At 34.6% G+C, this 25,713-nt stretch overlaps 1 protein-coding gene across 2 annotated transcripts in view; it reads left to right on the forward strand.

Moving 5' to 3' along the window:
* Positions 1 to 25,713, forward strand: part of plcg1 (phospholipase C, gamma 1) — a 51,163-nt gene that overhangs the window by 12,160 nt on the left and 13,290 nt on the right. For both annotated transcript variants that reach the window (XM_051095796.1, XM_051095797.1), the window contains exons 3-22: positions 2,358 to 2,510; positions 2,596 to 2,689; positions 2,836 to 2,883; positions 4,999 to 5,083; positions 5,311 to 5,394; positions 5,855 to 5,877; positions 6,021 to 6,090; positions 6,183 to 6,284; positions 6,910 to 7,028; positions 9,236 to 9,321; positions 11,123 to 11,243; positions 11,367 to 11,535; positions 11,626 to 11,748; positions 11,832 to 11,933; positions 16,507 to 16,694; positions 16,813 to 17,013; positions 19,211 to 19,330; positions 19,430 to 19,610; positions 23,388 to 23,465; positions 23,553 to 23,656. In XM_051095796.1, the coding sequence (XP_050951753.1) occupies positions 2,358 to 2,510; positions 2,596 to 2,689; positions 2,836 to 2,883; positions 4,999 to 5,083; positions 5,311 to 5,394; positions 5,855 to 5,877; positions 6,021 to 6,090; positions 6,183 to 6,284; positions 6,910 to 7,028; positions 9,236 to 9,321; positions 11,123 to 11,243; positions 11,367 to 11,535; positions 11,626 to 11,748; positions 11,832 to 11,933; positions 16,507 to 16,694; positions 16,813 to 17,013; positions 19,211 to 19,330; positions 19,430 to 19,610; positions 23,388 to 23,465; positions 23,553 to 23,656 (2,251 nt within the window). The remainder of the gene's footprint in view (positions 1 to 2,357; positions 2,511 to 2,595; positions 2,690 to 2,835; positions 2,884 to 4,998; positions 5,084 to 5,310; positions 5,395 to 5,854; positions 5,878 to 6,020; positions 6,091 to 6,182; positions 6,285 to 6,909; positions 7,029 to 9,235; positions 9,322 to 11,122; positions 11,244 to 11,366; positions 11,536 to 11,625; positions 11,749 to 11,831; positions 11,934 to 16,506; positions 16,695 to 16,812; positions 17,014 to 19,210; positions 19,331 to 19,429; positions 19,611 to 23,387; positions 23,466 to 23,552; positions 23,657 to 25,713) is intronic.

Here is a 25,713-nt window from a genome sequence, read left to right on the forward strand (position 1 = left end):
TTACAGATTAATTAAAAACCACTGCATGGATTTTTGTCATTATAGAGTAGATTTGTACATACACTGCCAACACACATTAATGTTCAAACAACATGAAAAAGTGAACTTAGCATCCGATGATCCCTTTAAGAAAAAACTGCTTTTCTTTTGCTCTCTTATAGTCTGAAGTTGTTCTCTAATTGTTTTATCCTGAGGTGTGTTGCGCTGTGGTGCTGATGTCAGTGATGCAGGTTCAAATCCAGCATGTGAGGCTCAGTAATGTGAGGCGTTCATTATTTATGCTGCTGCTCTTCCTGTCCTGTGGTGGGATCATGTACAGCAATGGTATCAGATGTGATACTCTGGTGTTGAATGATCATATTTATAATCTTTTCTAAGGTACATCAAAGAATATTAGGTAATTACCAAATTACCATGGCACATGTCCAAGATATAAATGACAGTAGTGTTGATATGTGTCAAAAATGTGTGCTAATCAAATTTTCCCAGAGCCTTTGACTCTGTTTGCTGTTTGCGTCTGGTAAATATGGAAAATACATGTGAATGTAGTTATGTTTCATGGTTTCAGGTTGCCGATTATATTAGTAATATTATAAAACTATAGGCTAATTATTTTCTGAAGTAACTCTTTGTTGTCTGGTCTCATGTGCTGACACACTGTTTGTACGGCGTTGTTTGCTTTATTTCAACTTCCAGTTGTAGGTAATCTGGTTCCTGCCCAGTCACTGTTGCTGCTGTAAGCTGGTGAAGTAGCTTTGCTGTTACATTAGATACATTTAAAGAAAGTATTTAAATAATTCTGTCTTGTTAACAAATACTGAATCTAATAGAAGTTCATGCAACTACACTACCATTCAATACTCTGGCGTCAGTAAGATTTTAAGTAAATGATTTTAAGACATTTGTTAGACATGTGTTAGTGTTATAAAAGGTTTCTGTTTCAAATAAATGCTGTTCTTTTAAACTTTCATTTCAAATCATCATTCAAATCGTTCAAAACTGTTTCAACTGTTTCAGCATTAATAATCAGAAATGTTTATTTGCTGCTCAAGAAACATTAGACTGGAGTAATGGTGCTGAAAATTCAGTTTTGATCAGAGAAATAGAGAAATAAATATTAAAATAGTGTAAATGTTAAAATGTATTACAATACAAAGTGACTATTTTATATTATACAAAATATTTAACAGTATGGCAGATTTTACTGTATTTTGGATCAAATCAGTGCAGCCCTGGTGAGCAGAAGAGACTTTTTTTCAGTCTATGCATGAGTTTTCTAAGTTAAGAAATGGAAATAATCATGTGTTATGGATGTGACAAAAAAGGGACACCGTTTTTGAGACACTGCATACTTTGTAGGATTTCTGCGATGCATAAATGCACAAACCAGACGCAATAATACCCAACAAATAGAGAAGCGATGGCTCTTCACAGAACATATAATTGTTACTTTATTGTAATTTTGATGTGTCTGTTTATGAGGAATATGTACTGTTATGGATGTGACAAACCTGGAAATAGCACTTACCAGACTACAGAAAATTATGCACTAAAAATAATACTAAAATGCTTTAAAAACCTGACCTGGATATTTGAACCTCCAAATGTTGACATCTGTGCTATTAGTGTAGTAAATAACCTTTGGTAAAAACTTTTCTCATGGTAAGGTTGACATTTGCATGGAATTACCCTAAAATAGGTTTATATGATCAAAAATTGCTTTTCAAATCTTGACTCAAATCAATTCTGTTAAACCAAAGGTTCACGCTAGTTAAAGGTGCTGTCATATATTTTCTTGACTGTATTAAAGCGTAATAGTACCATAATACATTTGCATATATTTGGGAAACACATTAAGTTCACATACTTGTTCCTCAGAAAATCAATTTTTCATCCAGTTATTCTATTTTGAAATGTCGTTCTGTTTCAGAATTTTCTGATTTTGTTTTGCTGTGTGACTCCACCCACTGCCAGTTTACCCAATAGTCTTTCAGCAGTCTGGGTTGCCAGTTGGTGGAAAAAGCAACGTAATGCAGACATAGAAGCCATGGATTCTACCCGACTTAAAAAGCCTTGGCATCTAAGAAGCGCTATGAGCAGAGGAATATAAAAGTGAATAAATCCACTCAACAGCTGCGCTTGTTCATGCGTTTTCAATCTGGCAACCCTGTTTTGAATTTGGCCTGCGGTGCCCGTTTTAACCTCTTGCTGTCAATATTACATACCGCGCCTTTGAAGATATGTTAATAAAAACAACAATGGTTTTGTTTCTTTGCTGTTACTCAGTGTATTTCAGTGCAGTTTAACCCTTGTTCTGATTTGGCCTTGTTTGATTTACTTTCTCATGTCTCTTCCAGTTGATATTCGGGAGATTAAGGAGATTCGGATGGGCCAGAAGTCACGAGACTTCGAGCGATATGTGGAGGACTCGACCGCCCGGCCGGACCAGGCCCACTGCTTCGTCATCCTCTACGGGACCGAGTTTCGGCTCAAAGCGCTCAGTCTGGCAGGTAAATGATAACTCTACTGCAACTCTCACAGTTCTCGCACACACACGTTTGTTCATGCCGGTGTTGTTCTGCTTGTGCACCGCAGCGACCTCAGACGAGGAGATGGTCATGTGGGTGAAGGGTTTGACCTGGCTGGTGTCCGATACGTTACGCTCCCCCACTCCCCTGCAGATAGAAAGGTGACCTTTGACCTTCACGTGCACCAGATATTGATTGATGAAAACCATTAAGCTCTGGGTTCACATATGTCAAGTGTAAAAGTGCCTCGAGTCAGTGCGGCCTGTGTAAGTAACCCTGATTATCTTTTTGCTTTCGTTGAACTCAGATGGCTGAGAAAACAGTTTTACGCAGTGGATCGCAACAGGGAAGACAGGTATGTTTCATATGAGCGTAACGGTGTAATCGAGCGCACCGATCATGGAAATGAAAGCATCAACAGCTACACGGTAGATGCTGCGCATCTGAGCTGTTTTCCTGCCGTAGCGATTTTAATCTAATCTTTCTTGTGATGTGTCTGCGTTAAGGTGTGTGTTTTAAGGGTAAAAATGGCTGACTCAGAGGAACCAGGCCTTATCAGGCCAAACACACACACACACACACACACACAAACACACACTCCTGTTGGGTAAATAGAGCTCAGAGACGGCACATCCTGCAGCAGGAAACAAAGCTCAGAACATGAGTGTGTGTGTGTGTGTGTGTGTGTGTGTGCACTCCTACACACAAACACACACTGAAGGTAAATACAGCGAGAGCGGCTGAAAGACACATGAGCTTTGTGTGAGGTGTTGTATTCAGATGAAATGGTGGTCGTGTGGAGGTACATGACATTTCCCGTTTGTCAGAAAACGAGTGACTAAATCAAATAAGTGACGTACACAGTAAAAATTAATAATCGTTTCCACTCACAGTGGAAAGCTGCCTCTTCACCTGTGCATACTGACTGTGTGTGTGTGTTAAAGTTTGGGATCAGTAAGGTTTTTAATGGTTTCAAAGAGGTTTCTTATACTCATCACAGCTACATTTGTTTGATCAAAAATACAGTAATATTGTGAAATATTATTACAATTTAAAACAGCTGTTTTCTATGTGAATATTTGTTAAAATGTAATTTATTTCTGTGGTCAAAGCTGAATTTTTTAACATCATTACTCCAGTTTTCAGTGTCACATGATCCTTCAGAAGTCATTATAATATGCTGATTTATCATCAGTGTTGGAAACTGTTGTTGTATTTAATATTTTTTGGGACCTGTGATACTTTTTTCAAGATTCTTTGATGAATAAAAAGTTAAAAAGAACAGCATTTATTTAGAATAGAAATATTTTGTAGTGATATACACTACAGCTTAAACGTTTGGAATCAGTGAATTTAAAAACAAAACGAACAAAAAAAGAAAGAAATTATAACTTATATTCAGCAAGGATGTGTTAAATTAAACAAGAACAATTTCTAACAATATCGGTCTATGCTATTTTTAATAAATGTTATTCTCTTTACATTTTTATTCATCAAAGAATCCTGAAAAAGGTATCACAGGTTTGGAAAAAAAATAAATAAAAAAGAAACATTTTAGTTTCCAACATTGATAATAAATCAGCATATTAGAATGATTTCTGAAGGATCGTTTGGTACTGAAGACTGGAGTAATGATGCTGAAAATTCAGCTTTGATTACAGAAATTAATTGCATTTGAAAATATATTATAATGTATTTGAAAATATTTCACAGTATTGCGAAGTATTAAAAATCTTACTAATCCCAAACTTTTGAATGGCTGTATTTGTGTTTCAACTTACAGTAGACATATGTATAATTTTGCTCACCACAGCTCAACTTATTTGATTAAAAAATGCAGTAAAATCAGTAATTTTGTGAAATATTATTACAATTTAAAACAGCTGTTTTTTATGTAAATATACGTTAAAATATAATTTATTTCTATGATTTAAAGCTGAATTTTCAGCATTATTACTACAGTCATCAGTGTCACATGATCCTACAGAAATTAATAATTAATATGCTGATTTGCTGCTCAAGAAACATGGAATATTATCCATGTTGAAAACAGTTGTGCTACTTCATATATTTGTTGAAACATGAAACATTTAAGGATCTTTGATTAATAAAATCCTCACAAGACCAGCATTTATTCAAAGTAGACTATGAGTTTTTATCAGTTTAATGCATCCTCGCTGAATAAAAGTATTAATTGCTTAAATCTTACTGAGCCCAAACTCTTCAACAAACATACATATGTATAAGTATGCATAAAAGAAATGGTCGTTTTAATGCGTGCAGTTCTTTCTGTCAAGTTAACATTGCCCTGAGTAACGAATGTTTTTATTATTTTCTGAAAAACACATGAGAGGAATAAACCCGACTGATGAAAATGCTAACAGCACTGAACTTCCTCATAAACCTGCCGCTGACGTCTTGTGTGAAGCAGATTTATAAGCACATTCCCAAACGTTTTGTTCTCTTGCAGAATTTCCTGTAAGGATCTGAAAAGTATGCTGTGCCAAGTCAACTACAGAGTTCCCAATATGAGGTTCTTACGAGAGAAACTTCCGGTAACAAACCCACTTCTGCATACACGGTTTCTCATATTACTGCGGAATTAATAGCTCATTATACAGTGTCTGTTTATTATACTGCATGGTTTAATTATTACACTGGATGTTCTGTAGCTGTTTTATCTGTGTATTAGTACATGTGTAATTACAGGAGAAGCACATCTCATTTCTTTCTTTCTTTTGTAAATGTATTAATTGTATGTTTTATGTACGGTCTTTGTCAGGATGGAGAGCTGAGGAACGGAGATGTATCGTATAGTCATTTTGCGCAGTTGTACCGCAGCCTGATGTTTGACGCACAGAAATCAGTAGGTCACACATTTATTTGTGTGTGTTATTTATATGTTGGTGGAGCAGGGCAAGAGGTGAAGCCCTCCTCAGAGCCACTTAAACCCCATCAGTTGTCCCCGTTTGCCCCGCTTCTCAAATGGCCTTCACGTCAATACTCACCCTTTTAAAAAGCCGCAAGATCCATCGGCTAAAAGCCATTAGGCCACACTCAAGAACACACACACACACAGAGACGTGGCACTGATGACCCCTGCACTTAAAGCTCTGTGTGTGTGTGTGTTTTCCTTTGTAGATTGAATCACTTGTGTGGATGTTTGATATCACATCAGTTCATTAATGTCTGATGGGCCTATATATGGTTGGGGTTTAGAGCTCCAGATGTTGATCCTGGTGTTTCACTGTAGTGGCTCTAAAATGGGGCTTCAGGTATTAGTTGTATTATTCACTTAATCATTTTGTTCTGTTTTGTTTGTATAGATGGAGATTCCACTGCTGCAAAGGTATTTACTCACGCTTGTGCACTGAATTGTGCACAATAAGACTTATAAGTAAACTATATTGTACGGTATTTGATTCATCTGACATCTCAGAACATCTCTTGGGTTTATGTATTTGCTGTGACACTGATCTGTGTTTCTTATAGGCTTATTGAGAGACCTGAGCAGAAGATCTCGCTGGAGGACTTCCAGAACTTCCTGATTGAACATCAGAAGGTCAGATATTTACTTCTTAGTGTTATTACTCAAAACAAAACCAGATGTAATTTACAAGTTATTTTTATATGTGGTGTTGTGTGTGTTTTCAGGAGCTCTGGGCTGCAGACAACAACAAGGTGCAGGAGTTCATGTTCCACTACCTGAAGGATCCTCTACGAGAGATCGAGCAGCCATACTTTCAACAAGATGAGGTGAGATTTACATGCACATGAAGTGGCTAGTGCATTCTGGGTAGACATTTAAGTTCCCTGGGAATGAAACCTATAGCTGTGCAGTTGCAGCACCACGCTTGCCCACATGACCACTTCCTGCCGTACGGCAGTGCTGTGACCTCAGATCTTTGTTTGATGTATATAATCTGCGTCTTTCTGACCTTAATTTGTTGCTTTTGCATTTACTGTTTAACAGAACTATTTAAATGAGGTATATGCATTATTTATTATGATGTGTTCATATTGTGTTCATATTTTATATAAATTTGTGTTTGACTTTGAATTGGAGTGCATATATGTCTGCATTTCATTTATTCAAGATTGTTTTTAAACGATTTGTAACCATGTATGAACTCCAGTAAAGTAAATAGAAAACCAAATGGATTTTTTAATGTTTATTTTGACCTCCTGTCCAGGACTTTTCTTTCCTTCGCTTGTAATTTGTTGAAAAAGACCAGAAACATGGTCTTCCATGTCCTATGTTGTAGCCTTGCATTAAAAATTGTTGTTTAGCTCTAAGCCAGTTTCAATGTTGAAACATGCTTGCTCAAGCTTACTTGCTGTTTTAATGTAAACAACATGTTCTGTGTTTTGCGTTTTTCAGTTCCTCACGTATCTGTTCTCTAAAGAGAACACTATCTGGGACTCGCAGCTCGATCAGGTGAGGCCAGAGGACATGAACAACCCTCTGTCCCACTACTGGATCTCCTCGTCCCACAACACGTGAGTAGAGGCAAAGAAATGGACTCGGTGCTGGTTAATCAAGAGGCTGTATGTTTATTAAAATTCCCCCTATAAAGGTATCAGTTAACTAGTCCAGATAAGTTATTTACAGACTGACAAAGGACAGTGATGTGTGGTCTCTAGATAACTTCCATCCATCCATTTTGTTAGTTGGTCATTCTTTTGTTAGAAAATTGTAAGGTTTGTTACTGCAATGTTGGGTGGGGATAGATTTGGCTAGTTAGTTAGGTAGTTAATTAGTAGGTTGGGTAGTTAGTTGGTTATAGTATAAAATGAATCCCATTGAGCCATAATGTTTGGTGGGGATAGATTTATTTAGTTAGTTATAGTATAAAATATATCTCATTGAGACATCATGTTGGGTGGGAATAGATTTGGTTAGTTAGTTAGTTAGTTAGTTAGTAGGTTGGGTAGTTAGTTAGTTAGTTAGTTAGTTGGTTATAGTATAAAATGAATCCCATTAAGCCATAATGTTAGGTGGGGATAGATTTGGTTAGTTAGGTAGTTAATTAGTAGGTTGGATAGTTAGTTATAGTATGAAATGAATCCACTTGAGCCATAATTATGGGTGGGGATAGATTTGGTTGTTTAGTTAGTTAGGGAGTTAATTGGTAGGTTGGGTAGTTAGTTATAGTATAAAATGAATCCCCTTGAGCCATAATGTTGGGTGGGGATAGATTTGGTTGTTTAGTTAGTTAGGGAGTTAATTGGTAGGTTGGGTAGTTAGTTATAGTATAAAATGAATCCCCTTGAGCCATAATTATGGGTGGGGATAGATTTGGTTGTTTAGTTAGTTAGGGAGTTAATTGGTAGGTTGGGTAGTTAGTTATAGTATAAAAAAAATCCCATTGAGCCATAATGTTAGATGATGGGGAAAGATTTGGTTAGTTAAGTAGTTATTTACTAGGTTGGGTAGTTAGTTATAGTATAAAATGAATCCCCTTGAGCCATAATGTTGGGTGGGGATAGATTTGGTTGTTTAGTTAGTTAGGGAGTTAATTGGTAGGTTGGGTAGTTAGTTATAGTATAAAATGAATCCCCTTGAGCCATAATGTTGGGTGGGGATAGATTTGGTTGTTTAGTTAGTTAGGGAGTTAATTGGTAGGTTGGGTAGTTAGTTATAGTATAAAATGAATCCCCTTGAGCCATAATGTTAGATTGTGGGAAAAGATTTGCTTAGTTAGTTAGCTTTACTTGTATAAAATGAATCCCCTTGCACGATAATGTTAGATGATGGGGAATGATTTAGTTAGTTACAGTATAGAATAAATTAGTATAGTAAGTTGGGTTGTTAGTTAGTTTTAGTTAGTTTAGTTAGTTAGTTAATTAGTATAAAATGAATCCGCTTGAGCCAGAATGATAGATGATGGGGAAAGATTTGATTATTTAAAGAATCCTTTAAAGAACCACAATTTTAGATGATGAGAACTGTTTGCTGGTTGGTTGGAGTATGAAATGAAGGAAAAGGTTCTGAACAGATTTCCAAGAGAAACCATATTCTTGTTAGTGTAAAACTGTCTCTGTTAGAATGCATACGTCTGTGTGAAGCTTTCCATAAGATGCACTTCTACGATCTTTTTGTTGTGTATAAACATCTTATTTCCAAAGATTTACACACTAAATCATAAATGTCTTGCCATATGAAAAGGAGCCCATCAAATGGATGCAGAGGCTGACATACACATGCTTTTAGAGTTGAGGCCTACGAATGTGCAAAACTAAAGTACAATGTTGAACAGCCAACACAATGTGCAACTTAAGCAAAGAGACGTCTGTCAGTGACCAGTAAACGTGAATAGAAGGACATGTCTGACACATCCGACGTTAGGGAGTGTCTGAATCTGAAAAGAGCAGACAAGTGGAGAAATTTCTGTATCTTTTCATATGATGTGACGCTTCAGACTGGTGAAGTGTTACTATGGTGCTTTGTGTACATTTGCTTTTGTGACTTTTCAGGAAGATTTTTGTGTTTAACCGGTGTAACTAGATTATAAAGCTGTTGGGTAACAAGTTTGAGGTAAACAATTAAAGACTGACAGAATGGAAAGAATCCTTTAACGTGTTTGTGAATATCTGCGTGGTTTATGAGCTGTGGTAGAGGTGAGAGGTTATTGATGGGTGTAAGGTGTGTGCCAGTGTATTTTCGAGTAATGCAGGCAGGCCCTGACGTGTGCTTGTATTTTTAGCTATCTGACGGGAGACCAGTTTTCCAGTGAGTCGTCTCTGGAGGCGTACGCGCGCTGTCTGCGGATGGGCTGCAGATGCATTGAGTGTGAGTCTCAACGCAACCCTCAGTCAACCATTATTAATGTTACACACTGCTGTTGATCAGTGCTTTACATGCACATGTAAACATATTTCAGTTCTTAACATCGAAAATAAACAAGCTGATGATACAGCTGTTTGTATTGAATAACATGTTTTACAATAGTGTTTTTGTTTTTTTTTTTTTTTCTTTTTCTTTTTCACTTAGTAAATAACGCACATCCTACAGTTTTAGTTCTTGGTTCTAGGACAAAACATTTAAAAAAAAAAAAAAAAAAAAAAAAAAAATCGGAATTTTTATATACTTTTTATTTTTTGTTGATGTTTCTTTTGTTAGTTTGTTTGGTTTGTTTTTGTTTCAGATGTTTAATTTGTGTTTTGTGTGTTTGTTTGTTTTTTTTTTTTTTATTTTATGTGTTTGTCTTTGTTTCATGTGTTTGTTTCTTTGTCGTTTGTTTCTTTTGGTTTGTTTTTGTCTCATTTGTTAATTTGTGTGTTTGTTTTGGTTTGTTTTATGCTTATCTGTGTCTCATGTATGTGTTTCTTGTGGTTCGTTTGCTTTTGATTCAGTTGTTTCATGTGTTTGTTTCTTTATGGTTTGTTTCACATGTTTGTTCATTTGTTTGAATTTTTTTTTTGCTTTGCTTTGCTTTTTTCAGTTGTTTGTTTTTGTTTTTCATTTGTTTCATGTGTTTTTTTGTTTGTTAAAATAGTTTCATTAGTTTATTGCATGTGTTGTTTCGTTTTGGTGTGTTTGTTTCTTTAGGTTTGTTTCGTATGTGTGTTTGATTTGTTTGCTTTTGATCCAGTTGTTTAATTTGTTTGTTTCATGTTGTTTCTCTTTTGTTTGGTTTGTTTCTTTTGGATTGTTTCTTTATTTGTTTCATGTGTTTATTTTGCTTTGCTTGTTTCAGTTGTTTGTTTTGTTTGTTTCTTTTGTCTTATTTTGGTTTGTCTAATGTGTTTGTTTTTGTATGGTTTGTTTCACATGTTTGTTTCTTTGGGTTTGTTTGTTTTGTTTATTTCATTTGTTTCATGTGTCTTTTTTGGTTTATTTATTTGTTTGAATTGCTTCATGTGTTCTTTTTGGTTTTGTTTCATGTATTTGTTTATTTTGGTTTGTTTGCTTTTCAGTTGTTTAATTTGTTTCATGTGTTTGTTTCTTTCTGGTTTATTTCGTGTTTGTTTCTTTTGGTTTGGTTTTTTTATTTCAACTGTTTCATGTTTCTTTTGCTTTGCTTGTTATAATTGTTTCATTTGTGTTTCTTTTGCAGCTGTTGTTTTTGTTAGTTTTTTCATTTGTTGCATGTGTTTTTTTTTTTTTGTTTTGTTTATTTTAATAGTTTCTTTTTATTTCATGTGTTTGTTTCTTTTTGTGTTTGTTTATTTGTTTTTATGTGTTTGTTTCTTTATGGTTTGTTTCATGTGTTTCCTTTGCTTTGCTTGTTCAGTTGTTTTGTTTGTTTCTTTAGGCTTTTGGTTTCTTTCATGTGTTTTTAATTTGTTTCTTTTGGTTTGTTTGTTTCTTTATTTCAGTTGTTTGATGTTTCCTTTGCTTTGCTTGTTTCATGTGTTTTTAATTTGTTTGTTTCAGTTGTTTTGTTTGTTTCTTTTGGCTTCTTTCAGTTTGTTTCATGTGTTTTGTTTGTTTGTTTGTTTGTTTGTTTGTTTGTTTATTTTATTTATTTATTGATTTTTAATTTTCATTTCTTTAATTCATGTGTTTGTTTCTTTTGGTTTTATGTTTCATGTGTTCTTTTGCTTTGCTTGTTTCCTGGTCGTGATGTGTGTTTGTTTGTATTTTACAGTGGACTGCTGGGACGGTCCTGATGGGATGCCTGTTATCTACCACGGTCACACCCTCACCACCAAGATCAAATTCAGCGATGTGCTTTACACCATCAAAGAACATGCCTTTGTTACGTCTGAGTGAGTGTGACGTCTGCACAGACCAGTTCTGTGTGTTTGTGTGATGATTTAATATTGTAATCTGTACAATGTGTGTTATGCAATAATAAACATTATGATTCCATTACATGTGTTTGCACACAGCTATCCCATCATCCTCTCCATCGAGGACCACTGCAGTATTGTCCAGCAGAGAAACATGGCCACCTTCTTTAAGAAAGTCTTTGGAGAGATGCTCTTGACCAAAGCGGTGGACATCTCGGCCGACGGTCTCCCCTCACCCAATCAGCTCAAGAGGAAGATCCTGATCAAGGTGAGAGCTCATTTGCAGGAAATGTCATTTTGTAGCCGTTCATGTGAAGATTTTCTCAACTAAGCACCTTTGTTCAATTGATGTGTTCAGCACAAGAAATTAGCTGAGGGAAGTGCATACGAAGAGGTCTCGTCTTCAACGCCCTACTCTGAGAACGACATCAGTAACTCCATCAAGAACGGCATTCTGTACCTCGAGGATCCCATCAACCATGTAAGATCATCTTCATCTGCTGCTATAGAGATGTCAAATCTGCTGGCAGATTGCTGAGGCTCATCATGTTGTCGTCCTCACAGGAGTGGTATCCTCACTTCTTTGTTCTGACCAGCAATAAGATCTACTACTCTGAAGAGACGTCAAGTAATCAAGGGAACGAGGATGAGGAGGAGCACAGAGAGGTGAGGAAAACAATCTCTGCACTGCAGTTTTTTACTAGTGTAATAGTTGTTTAGCTGTTTTCAAGTAAAAAGCTTACGGAAAAATCAGTTTTGATAAATTCAAGGTCTTATACGGTATAAGCAGGGTGCGATTTGTCATTGTATTAAAAACATTTAATGTCATGACGCTCATTATCTGGTACTTGCCTAAAAAGACGGATATTGAATGTGTTGTTAACAGATTACACTAAGATTAGGTTACTTGGGCTGTAGCCCTATGGGAGATGGAGTAACCTCTGCTTTTGGAGAGAGAAAAAAGTGTTTAAAAGCATCCTCCCTCTGCTTTATTCACAAATCACACGCTGGTATAAGTATTATTAATTGGGAACAGACAAACAGGAATTGCAAAATGATGTGATAATTAATCAAAAAGCTGTGGTTTGATGAAATAAACACAGTGTTTAATGCTCTACAGGCTCTGATTTCTGAGCATTTCTCAGTCAGTGAATACTGTGCATTTATGCCAAGTGATTTGCTTATGATCTTGCTGACGAATTATGACAATGTTTACTTGATGGTTTTTATAGTGTAATATGTTGTGAATGGTTGTAACAGTCTCTCATCTGTGGCCGAGCAGCTGGAAATAGTAAAGCATAAATATCTGAAAACAAGAGTCATGTTTGTATGTCTTTCTTTCTTTCTTTCTTTCTTTCTTTCTTTCTTTCTTTAGTTTTTTCTTTTTTTTTCTTTTTTCTTTCTTTCCTTTTTTCTTTTTCTTTTTTCATTCGTTTGTTCATTTGTTATTTTTTCCTTTCTTTTTTTCCCTTTTTTCGTTTTCTTTCCTTTTTTCCTTTCTTTTCTTTTTCTTTCGTTCATTTTTTTTTTTTTTTTTCCATTTTTCCTTCTTTCTTTCCTATTTTCTTTTTCTTTCATTTTTTCCTTTTCCTTTTCTTTCTTCCAGTCTTTTATTTCGTTCTTTTTCTGCTCTTTCCTTTTTTCTTTTTTCTTCTTTCTTTCTTTCTTTTTCTTTCTTTCTTTCTTTCTTTCTTTCTTTCTTTCTTTCTTTCTTTCTTTCTCTTTCCTTCCTTCCTTCCTTCCTTCCGTTTTTCTTTTTTCTTTTTCTTTCTTTCTCTTTCTATCTTTCTATCTTTCCTTCCTTCCTTCATCCTTCCTTCCTTGTTCATTTTTTTTCTTTTTTCTTTTTCTTTTTTTTTTTTTTTCTTTCTTTCTTTCTTTCTTTCTTTCTTTCTTTCTTTCTTTCTTTCTTTCTTTCTTTCTCTTTCCTTCCTTCCTTCCTTCCGTTTTTCTTTTTTCTTTTTCTTTTTTTCTTTCTCTTTCTATCTTTCCTTCCTTCCTTCCATCCTCTTTTTCTTTTGTTCATTTTTTTTCTTTTTTCTTTCTTTACTTTATCTTTCTTTCCTCTTCTATTTTTTATTTTTTTTAGTTTGTTCATTCATTCTTTTTTCCTTTCTTTTTCTCCTTTTTTCTTTTTCTTTCTTTCCTTTTTTTCCTTCTCTTTTTCTTTTCTTTCCTTCTTTCTTTCTTTCTTTCTTTCTTTCCTTCTTTCCTTCTTTTCTTCATCAAACTCTTGTAAATTCTCGTCCCGTCACAAAAAGACAGACTAGGAACAAAGTTCAGTGCATTCAGTATATAAACTGACGAGTATTGGCACATTAATCTGTGTATTGCTCGTCTTTAAACACGTTATTACAGTATCAGACAGCAAAATCCAGTATTGGTCAACCTCCAATTCATATGTGTTAAAATATATTGTTGTTTATATACTGAATGAAACCTCGAGTATTTTGCTTACAGTTACAGTGTTTTAAGTTGAATATGTGCCGCAGATCTGAGATATGTCATTTATTTTCGCTTTGTGTGGGATTGTTCTGTATGGACGTAAGCTTTTAATTTGATTTGTGCTGATCTTAAAGGTTATAAGTTATAAATTTGACACTGACATTTGAGCTTATTTAGCAAGATCAGTAAGGTCAGGGTGACAAAATGTTGAGATTACACAACCATTTTTTTTTTTTTTAATGCTACATTGTACAACAGAGCTAATTTGCTAGCATTTAGAGCTGAGCTAGCACACGTACATCATGTAGACGTCTATGTGGTGCATTTTTTACTTTTTTTTTTTTTTTTGAAAGTTGTGATGTGCATGTAGAAAATGTCTTTTAGATGTTTATGATTAAAAATGACTGTAAAATTGACTTAAAAATGCTTATCAGCATGCATATTACCAGAGTAGTAATAGACTTAACTAATACTTGTAAAGCGTGTGTAATATGCTTAACCATATATAAGATCCCTCAACCCTAATACATGGACTACCTTACTGTCAATAAACAGCAAGTTAGGAGTTTATTGAGGGAAAACTCTTAGTTAATATTGCATGTGTGTTCCCTAATCTAAATGGCTACCAAGGGGTCTACAAAGGACATCTGATGTGCGTGTGCTGTCTCTAATAGCTCAATTTTACACAACCCGCAAAAAAGCCCCCAGTTTTTCCTTGGGCCTTTTTATAGCTCAGTAGTGTCCTGAGAAGTTCCTGTGCTCGATTCAGTTCTGTAATTAAATTTGCTGTGTGTGTGTGTGTGTGTGTGTGTGTGTGTGAGAAAAACCATGTTCTCTGGTGTGACATCATATCCTGATTTTAAATCGGCCATTTCCAAAAAAAACTTTTAAGAGTCGAAGGATCCCATTCATGTTAATGTTACTGAAGCCCCTTGTCAAGCCCATGACATTTTGTTGTCCTTTGGTGTGACACCCCTAAATTATATTTTCTTTAATTAAAAACTGTATATTAAACTGCATAATCATGAAAAATTATGCAAATATGCCTTGCAAACCACTAATGACAGGTTAGCTCAGTATAGCAGGGTGATTAATTGACACAAAAGGCTGAAAAGTCCTTTGGTGTGACGCCTGTACTGTCACACCATAGGACAAAGATGTCACACCAGAGAACAAGGTTTCTTTAAGAAGCTGTTTGTTTTTGTAGAAAACTTGTGCTGTTATAAAGTGTCATGAAAATAAGTATAAATACTTTGTTTATGAAACAGAAAGAATTGAGGGAGAGGAGTTAGTGGAGGAGGGGACACAGAAATATAGACAGAAAATGAACAGGGATCCACCAGAAGAGAACGATGCAGAAAGTAAATAGAAGAGTAGCCATATAAAAAAATTATTCACATCTTAATAAATATAGTTTCAATCATATATCTATAATATTTAGTTGTATTATAACTTTCAATCATATTTAGCTGTGCTGCACATGCAGCAGAGGGTCTGGAATAGTTTCAGTAACATACTGATGGACTAAGACACTGAATTTTGTTGATTATTTTATTTTATTTAGGAAAAAAAAACATTGATATTGTTAGTATCAAAATTAAACTTTTTCACGTTTGACATGTTCAAAATTAAGTAGAAATACTTGAACTACCATTTTTGTCCTTTAGTGTGACATAATGTCCTATGGTGTAACACACATACAAGAACCACAGATTTGTTTATCTCAAAATATCTTAAAAAACAAAACAAAACAGCTGAGTATTGCAATCTTAAAATGGTATAATTTTCGCTTTTTTTTTTTTTTTTTTTTTTTGTTTGTTTTTGAATGGATGACAGCAAAGTTTGTCTTGAAATTGTCCAACAAGTCATGAGGAAAAAAATGTTAATTAAATAAATAACACTATATGAAAATAAGTGTCTGACACTGAAGATACATTTTTCATGATATTTATGTTAAGAGTTTTTTATTTTTTATTTTTTTCCTTAATTTTTTCTATGTCACACCATAGGACAACTTTATGGTACAGTTCAGTTAAAAAAAACAAACAAACAATTAAAGAATTGACAATATTAGGGACCCTTTATATGTGACCCTGGACCACAAAACCAATCATAAGGGTACATTTTTCAAAATTGAGATTTATACATCATCTGAAAGCTGAATAAATAAGCTTTCCATTGATGTATGGATGTTAGGACAACGCTATATCTGGCTGAGATACAGCTGTTTGAATATCTGGAATCTGAGGGTGCAAAAAAATCTAAATATTGAGAAAATCACCTTTAAAGTCCAAATGAAGTTCTTAATAATGAATATTACTAATCAAAGATTAAGTTTTGATATTTACAGTAGGAATTTTACAAAATGTCTTCATGGAACATGATCTTTACTTAATTTCCTAATGATTTTTGGCATAAAAGAAAAATCAATAATTTTGACCCATACTATGTATTTTTGGCTATTGCTACAATTACACCCCAGCGACTTAAGACTGGTTTTGTGGTCCAGGGTCACATATTTTCTCAAATATCAGACTTCACACTACATAAATGTATGCATTTCTTCTTCAAAAATTGTCTTTGCCTATTTGTCAACTGTATTTAGTAAGCTTGTTATACAGCAAATGTTAGCCAACTACTTAGGAGCTGTAGCTTTTCTAGGGTATATGCTAAAAAAAAAATCTAAGTATGTGTAAGTATGCATACATATACGTAAGTGTATATATAATAAAAGCCTGTGGTGAACGCATTCGTGCCATTGAACATTCAGACTGTACTTGCTCTTGTTCTTTAGGTCTGTAACGGCATGGACCAGCATGTGACGGAGAAGTGGTTTCACGGTAAGCTGGGAGCGGGACGTGACGGGCGTCAGATCGCGGAGCGTCTGCTGTCGGAGTACTGTCTGGAGACGGGAGCGCCGGACGGCTCGTTCCTGGTGCGGGAGAGCGAGACGTTTGTGGGAGACTACACGCTCTCCTTCTGGTAACTACACTTCAACTTTACCTCACCCTACAGAGCAGTGGCTGACTGATTGTTTACTGGAAATGGCTGTAAAATGAGAGCGTTTCTTGTTGATTTTATGACCGTTTCCTCTGGTCAGGCGATCCGGTCGGGTTCAGCACTGCAGGATTCACTCTCGACAGGAGGCCGGCAGCCCCAAGTTCTACCTGACGGATAACCTGGTGTTTGACACCCTGTTTGCGCTCATCACACATTACCAGCAGGTGCCTCTGCGCTGCAACGAGTTTGAGATGAAGCTGACGGAGCCAGTGCCACAAACCAACGCTCACGAGAGCAAAGAGTGAGTCTCACCTTCACAACTGACCCAGCTAATGGCTGAAAGGACTTAAAGGGACAGTTCACCGCAGTATCATACTTCTGTCGTTTTACTCTCCCTCATGTCCTTCTAAACCATTACTTAAAGGAGAAGTCCACTTCCAGAACAACAATTTACAGATAATGTACTCACCCCCTTGTCATCCAAGATGTTCATGTCTTTCTGTCTTCAGTAATTATGGTTTTTGAGGAAAACATTTCAGCATTTTTCTTCATATAGTGGACTTCAATTGTGCCCCCGATTTTGACCTTCCAAAATGTAGTTTAAATGCAGCTTCAAAGGCTCTAAACGAGGAAGAAGGGTCTTATATAGCGAAATGATCGGTCATTTTTTTTGAAAAATAAAAATGTGTATACTTTTTAAGCACAAAAGCTTGTGTCGCACAGGCACTGGGATGTGCGTCCACGGGTCGTTCTTGAACGAATTCATTCATTTTGAACGAATCTTTAATGTGACTCGTGAAGAGCGAGTCATCTTGGGGAGTGATTCGTTCAGTTGCTTGCACAAAAATTTAGAGCCTTTTGAAGCTGCATTGAAACTGCATTTTGGAAGTTCAAAATGATGAATGAAATGAAAAGTCCATTATATGGAGATGATTCCTGAAATGTTTTCCTCAAAAACCATCATTTCTTTACGACTGAAGGCAGAAAGACATGAACATCTTGGATGACAAGGGGGTGAGTACATTATTTGTAAATAGTTGTTCTGGAAGTGAAGTTCCCCTTTAAGAAGAAACCTTACTTCTGTTGAAAGCTATTTCAGGAATCATGTTTTAGTTATCACTGACTTCCATTGTATGGACAAAAAAAAGAAACCTCATACTGGTTTGAAATGATATGAGGGTGAATAAATGACAGAGTTATTATTTTGGGTGCACTGTCTCTTTAAGAATAAGGATGCTGTGAGAGTTTTGGTCAATATGATCACAACTACTATATTGTCATGCAATCGAAAATTATAATATACAGTACTGAGGATGGATCATTGTTTAGTACTTTTTAAACAACATAGAATGAGAGTATACAGTTGAAAATTAAAATAATTATCAATTAATAAGGAAGAAAGGTGAGTTCTCCTTCAATTATGGGCTGATTTTATAGCCATAATTGTGTTATGGCCAATGACAATACACGGTGGCCAATAAATAGTATCAAATATTGATATAAAAACAAATTTCATTACATTATTATTAAGTAGTACTGGATGACGATTAATTATATCCAAAATAGAAGGGTTTTTTTTCAAAAGTTTGAGTTTTCCTAATATATATGTGTGAACTGTGTGTAATTATTGTGTATATATAAATAGAAACACATTCATGTACATATTTAAGAAATGTTTACAACTACATGTATTTATCATAATTTTTCTATAATTTATAATATATATACAAATATTCTGTACATAATATTTCTCTTAAATATACACATTAATTTGTGTGTATTTATATATGCATAATAATTACACACAGTACACACACATATATTAGGCAAACTCTAACTTTTACTTATGTGATTAATCGCGATTAATCGTTTGATAGCCCTACATTAAATGTAAGTAAAGTGTCTACTTTTAAGTTTTCAACTACATTTTTGGAGAATAAAATGTCCAAATTTGGTTTAAATAATGTTACATTGTTCAGTGTAACACAATATTTATGTAAAAATTCAAACAACATGCTTATTCTGACTTTTACATATTAAAATATGTAAAAGATAAGGGGGCATATTAAATTTCACTGTGTTTTAAAACAAAAAAGATCTTACTGACAAATAGGCAAAACCTAGGATAGTAGCAAATTTTAAAAATGTAGAATTACAACTGGGTGTCTTCTGTAAATTAGGGGAAAATTGTTTTTTTTTTTTTTTTTTTTTTTTTGTTCAGGAAAAAAAAGCAGTTAAATTAAATGGTTTCATGATTCCTGGATGAATATGAATACAAAATGGCTTTTGTAACGTTACAAATGTCTTTACTGATCAGTTTAATTCTTCCTTGCTGAATAAAAGTCATTTGTTTATTTGTTTCCTTGTGAATGGTAGAGTTCATGTTGCAGGGAAGAACAGCAGCAGCACGTCTGAGGCAGGGGTTTGTGTGCTGCTTCCTGTCCTCCCTGTGTTTTCCCTTCTAATTTCAGCGTGTGTTGTGTGTGTTTTCCGTGCAGGTGGTACCACGCGTGTCTGTCCCGCAGTCAGGCTGAAAACATGTTGATGAGAGTCCCGCGTGACGGGGCTTTCCTCGTTAGGAAGAGAACAGAATTCAACTCTTTCGCCATTTCCTTCCGGTGAGATCCAGACTCCGGCTTTCATGTTTTATTGTGTCCTTGTTTCTGCAGTTTTTCCTCACTGTCTTCTTTTTCCCCTCTTTTCGTTCGCTCTCTCAGGGCGGAGGGCAAGATAAAGCACTGCCGCGTGCAGCAGGAGGGACAGACGGTGGTTTTGGGCACTTCTGAGTTTGACAGTTTAGTAGATTTAATCAGTTACTATGAGAAACATCCACTGTACCGTAAGATGAAGCTACGCTACCCCATCAATGAGGAAACACTGGAGAAGATCGGCACTGCTGTGAGTGACCCGTTACACGCAATCTGTTGTTAAAGGGAAAGTCCACCTACAAATTTAAATTCTGTCGTCACTTTACTCACCCTCAGCCAAGATATTTTAAAACAAGACATGAAAGTCTTGTAAACCACACTGACTTCATTTGTATGGAGAAAAAAATCTTAAAATATGATTCGTTCCACAGAAAAAAAAAATCCGTCATACAGTTTTAGTGCAAATGAGACAGAATGACAGAAGTTTCATGTTTGGGTGTACTGTCCCTTTAATCATAAAGCGCTTTTGAACTTCTAGCCTGAAATAATTCGATAATTAAACTGCTGGCGGGTGCACACCTCATGTAGAAACTTAAAATATGGGCTTTGCAATGCATATAGGTGAACTGACCCCATGCATACTGAAATCTTGCTGTTCGGTGTGTGGGTGCTGTTAAAATAAGTGTTAGTGAGAGGGGCCCGTGTTTAGTTGACTTCCTTCAGACTTAAGGGGTGTGTATTAGTTTCTCAGAATGTGGTTAGTCTGAAATTAGTATCGAGACCACAAATGTAAACCTGCTGCGGTGTGGCACTTCACAAATAGACGTACTTCGCACACAATTGACCAGATCTGACTGAAATTCCCACAGCTCTAATGGGATTGGTTGGTTTTAAGACATTTCCAGGAGTCACAGGTTACGGGTTTATATCAGTCCAGCGGACGCTTCTGTAATCTCTAAGAAGTTCAAATATAACTATTTGAATATTTTAACACTTCTTAACACTTTAGTTCAGTGACTGGATCCCACTGTTAACTTGTTGTCTATTAGCATGCATACCGCTAGCATAATGGCTTTTTATGGACCCTTTTCACAAACCTGTGATGAGGCGTTTTAACGGTCATCGTCATCATAAATCCTTTAAACTTTTTTATATTTTGATTTTTAAAAATATGTATGTACATTTATAACACTATACTTTGCATTAAATCACCTTTTCATCAAGTTACAAAAAAACTAGTTATGCGAGTGTGTTTCTAATGCCGCGTCTATGTGAGGGACGGTAAATTTGACATCGTTCTCTCTTCTGACTGCCGATATCAGTCTCTCTCAATTTTTTTCCTTTGATTGAGAGTCGTGAAAACACTATCGTGTAGTTTTTCCTTTGCTATTTGAGCAAATGGGAATGTAAAAAATATATTTGTGGTGCTCTCCCATTCACTGCTCTCGGATTTTACCCAACTACGACGACTTCTGTCAAAATGTGAGAAAGATCCATTAGTACTAAATCCCTGCCTCATACCTTAACTACTTATTATTAAGTAGTACTGGATGATGATTAATTATATCCAAAATATAAGTTTTTTTTTTGTGTATGTATGTATGTATGTATGTATGTATATATATATACACTACCGTTCAAAAGTTTGGGGTCAGTACATTTGTATTGTTTCTTTTTTTTTTTTTTAAGAAATTAATACTTTTATTCACCAAGGATGTATTAAGTTAATAATTAAAAGTTTATTAAAAGTTAATAATAAATAATTTACATTGTTATAAAATATTTATATTTTAAATAAACACTGTACTTTTTAAACTTGCTATTCATTAAAGAATCCTGAAAAAAAAAAAATCACAGGTTCCAAACAATATTTGGCAGCACAACTGTTGATATTATCCAACATTGATCATTCTAATAATAAATCTGCATATTAGAATGATTTCTGAAGGATCATGTGACACTTAAGACTGGAGTAACAGCTGATAAAAATTCAGCTTTTCATCACAGGAATAAATTCTATTTTAAAGTATGTTAAAATAAAAAACATTATTTTATATTGTAAAAACATTTTGCAATATTACTGTTTTTTTTTTCCTATATTTTTAATCAAATAAATGCAGCCTTGATGAGCATAAGAGACTTCTTTAAAGACTATTACAAGTCTTACTGACCCCAAAACTTTTGAATGGTAGTGTATATCTTCAGTTAGGAGGTCAAACATTTCAGAATCTCATAATTCGTGTACAGTTCTAAGGTATGAAGAGACATGAGTGTTCACAAACATATAATTGGTCTATTTGATGTTTTCATAGAGTTGTTACTGAATCTTAAGTCCAAAAAAAAAGTTACATCATGTGTAATCATGACAATCATTGTGGTCATGATAGATCATTTGTTTCAATTATTATTAGTATTATATATAGCTAGTGTTTTGTAGTAATGCCTGATTGCAACAATAAATTTGATACATCCCAGTAAATTTGTTAAATAGCTTACTTTTGGGATATAAGTTTGAGATTATCCAAACATTAGCATTCTTTTTAAGAATTTAAATTCTTCAGTTGGTCACACTTTAAGGTCCATTTCTCGCTACTGAAGGAGAACACACTCGCTTTGCATCCAAGATTTTCAAGTTTTTTTTTTTTGTTTTTGTTTGTTTCTTCAGTCGTAAAGAAATTTTAAAAGAGTTTTTTTGAGGAAAACATTTCAGGATGTCCATATAATGGACTTCTCTGGTGCCCACGAGTTTGAACTTGCAAAATGTAGTTTAAATGCAGCTTTAAAGGACTCTAAATGATCCCAGCCGAGGAAGAAGGGTCTTATCTAGCGAAACGATTGGTTATTTAAAAAATGACAATTATTCTTTTTAACCTCAAGCACTTGTCTTGTCTAGCTCTGCGATGTGTATTTGTGTAACTCCCATCTTATTTTCTCCTCTAACTTCAAAATCATCCTGCATTGCTGTTTTAAAAGGGTGTTTGATCTTTTTTTTGCACGTTCACTGTGTAAACACTGGGTCGGTTCTTCTGCAGCGATGTAGGATGATTTTGAGGTTGGAGGAGAAAATGAGATGGGAGTTTTTCGACATACCCTAACTGCCAGAGTTCACGCAGAGCTAGACGAGACGAGTGTTTGAGGTTAAAAAGCATATAAATTTAGAAAATAACCAATCGTTTTGCTAGATAAGACCCTTCTTCCTTGGCTGGAATCGTTTAGAGCCCTTTGAAGCTGTATGGAGGAAAATCCTGAAAACAATTTCTTTATGACTGAAGAAAGTAGCGCTTGAACATCTTGAATGACAAGAGAGTGAGTACATATCTGTACATGTTTGTTCTGGAAGTGAACTACTCCTTTAACAAACCATTAACTACGACTTTTGCCTCAGTAAAATCCTAATTTGCTGCTTATTAATAGTTAGTAAGGTAGTTGTTAAGTTGTTGGTAGTTGTAGAATATGGTCATGCAGAATATTTGCTTTTATAAGTACTAATAAACAGTCAATATGTTAATAATAGGTGTGATAATAAGCAACTAGTTAACATTGTGAACTGGTCCCTAAACTAAAGTGTTACCCTTAAGTAATGAAGAATGAAGTTTTGTCTTAAAAACAGTAGCAGGCTAAAAGATAAGTATTGGTAGCACTTTCTTCACTTTCACGTTCTTATCCCTTTTATTAACACATTGGCTGTTTATTAGTGCTTATACAGCACATATTCTGCATGACCATATTCTACATCCCTAATCCTGCCCAATACCTGAACATAACAACTGCATTACTAACTATTAATAAGCAGCAAATTAGGAGTTTATTAAGGTAAAAGTCGTAGTTAATGGTTTATGAATGGCAACAATTTTCTTTTACAGTCTTTCTTGAAAGCTGCCGTTCCATTATTTGTTCTCAGGTTGTTGCACTAGGTCTGTGAGCTGTTGTGGTTTTGTCAGTCTTGTTCTGTCAGCTGTCACTGTCAGGTGGTTTTTGTGTGAACGGGGTTAAAGTGAAAGGTTTGTCTGTTTCTGTGTGTCTGCAGGAGCCTGATTATGGGTCTCTGTATGAGGGCCGTAACCCCGGATTCTATGTGGAAGCCAATCAGATGCCCACATTTAAGGTACCTCTGCTCTCCAGCTGCAGCATGGGTTTCTCATACTGTTCAGTTTGGTGTGTGACGGTTCTGTGTGTTTGTGTGTGTGAGCAGTGCACAGTACGAGCCATGTATGAATACAAAGCCCAGCGCGACGATGAGCTTTCCTTCAGTAAGAACGCCATCATTCAGAATGTGGACAAACAGGAAGGAGGCTGGTGAGTACAAGACACTGTCAATATACACAGCGGCCAATTCAACCTGAGAAAAACAAAAAAATCAAATAACATAGATAAAATAAAAACAAAATAAAAGATTTTAATTGCATTTATTTAATCCAAATATACAGTAAATCAGTAATATTGTAAAATATTTTTACTATTTAAAATGTAGTAAATATAAATATAATATTTTAAAATGTAATTTATTCCTGTGATCAAAGCCGAATTTTCAGCATCATTACTCCAGTCTTCAGTGTCACATGATCCTTCAGAAATTATTCTCTTTTGATTTGCTGTTCAAGAAACATTTATTATTATTATTGTTGTTATAATTATCAATAATTAAAACAGTTAAAGTTTTTTTTTGTTTTTGTTTTTTTTTTCCCCCAGGATACTTTGAATAGAAAGATCCAAAGATTAGCATTTATCTGAAATAAGCTTTTGCAGCATTATACACTATACCATTTAAAAGCTTGGAGGCATTAATTAATATATTTTATTTATTTATTTTTATAGAAAGTAATACTTTTATTTAGCAAGGATGCTTTAAATTGAGACGAAAAAGACATTTATAATGTTACAAATGATTTCTCTTTCAGATAAATGCTGTTCTTCTGAACTTTCTATTCATCAGCAAACCTGAAAAAAATCTACTTAGCTGTAGTAATAATAATAATAATAATAATAATAATAATAATAACAATAATAATAAATTAATAAAGAAAAGAAAAGAAAAAAAAATGTTTTGAGCCACAAATCAGAATATTATAATGATTTCTGAAGGATCATGTGACTGGAGTAATGATGCTAAAAATTCAGCTTTGAAATCACAGGAATAAATTACATTTTAAAATGTATTTAAATAGAAAACAGTTGTTTTAAATAGTAAAATATTTCAAAATTGTACTTTTTTTTTTTTTTTTTCTGTAATTGGATCGAATAAGTGCAGGCTTGGTGAGCAGAACAGACTTCTTAAAAAAAACAAAACAAAACAAAAAACAAAAAATCTTACTGTTCAAAAACTTTTGACTGGTGGTGTGTTTTTGGTTTGTTTAGAAACTACATAAATCAACTTCAATAAACCAACCTTTTATCTTTTTTTCCTTAATATTTTCAGTTAGATTTAATTTTAGCGTTTCTGCTTTTATGTTTATTTTAAAGTTTTAGTATTTGTTTTTGTCTTTTTTTTTGTTTGTTGTTTTTAAAAAAAGTCTGTATAGTTTTTATTGTTATTTTAGTACATCAAGTTGTTCAATTAATTAGATATTTTCCCTTTTTTTTTATATATATATTTTAGTTATCAATTATTTTTATGGTTTTAGTTATCCTGATAATCCTGATTTGTTTTAAAACAGAACTGGGAATAAACTTCATGTCAGTCACATCAAGTGCACACAATAGCGATCAAGCATATCGTCTGTGATGAGCAGATCATAGTTTACGTCTGATGCTCTTGTAGTGTGCGCACTACTGAGGGACGATCTGACTAGCAACAGAAGCTACAGCAGATTTTAAATCTGTAGTCAATAATAAACCGTTTCTGTGAGAAATGTGAGTTTTTTAGGAATGTAGCTTCATTTGGCAAAGAAAACGTTCTGTCACTAATGTAAACAAAAACAAATCTAGTGCTAAACTTGGCTCTAAATACTGAATTGAAGAAGTAGTTGTAGAAAACAGAAGTGCTCGATAAGGGTCAGTGATTAGATGGATGAGGTGAACTGAACTAAAGATAAGTGATGTCTGACCTGAGACTTTGTCTAACAATAACAACACAGAGGAACAATATCATTGAAATGACTTTCAGAACTACTTTTTTTGATGAAACTGCAGTGTGTTTATAATAATCCAGTGTTGTGAGCCATTATTGTTGAGCACCCAGGGGTCACAAATTATTTTTTATCTTTTCTTTTTTTATATATTGCGATCAATGGCATGCACTTTTTGAATTTCTAACATCAATGTGTAACTAGCCGGAAAGTCTCATGTATTTGCCAAAGCCTGTTTTTACTTGCATTATCTGCTTCGTGTGTTTGTTTTTGGAGCCTGTTTCTCTG

This window comes from Labeo rohita, chromosome 23 (assembly GCF_022985175.1).
Source record: "Labeo rohita strain BAU-BD-2019 chromosome 23, IGBB_LRoh.1.0, whole genome shotgun sequence".
NCBI classification, from domain to species: Eukaryota; Metazoa; Chordata; class Actinopteri; order Cypriniformes; family Cyprinidae; genus Labeo; species Labeo rohita.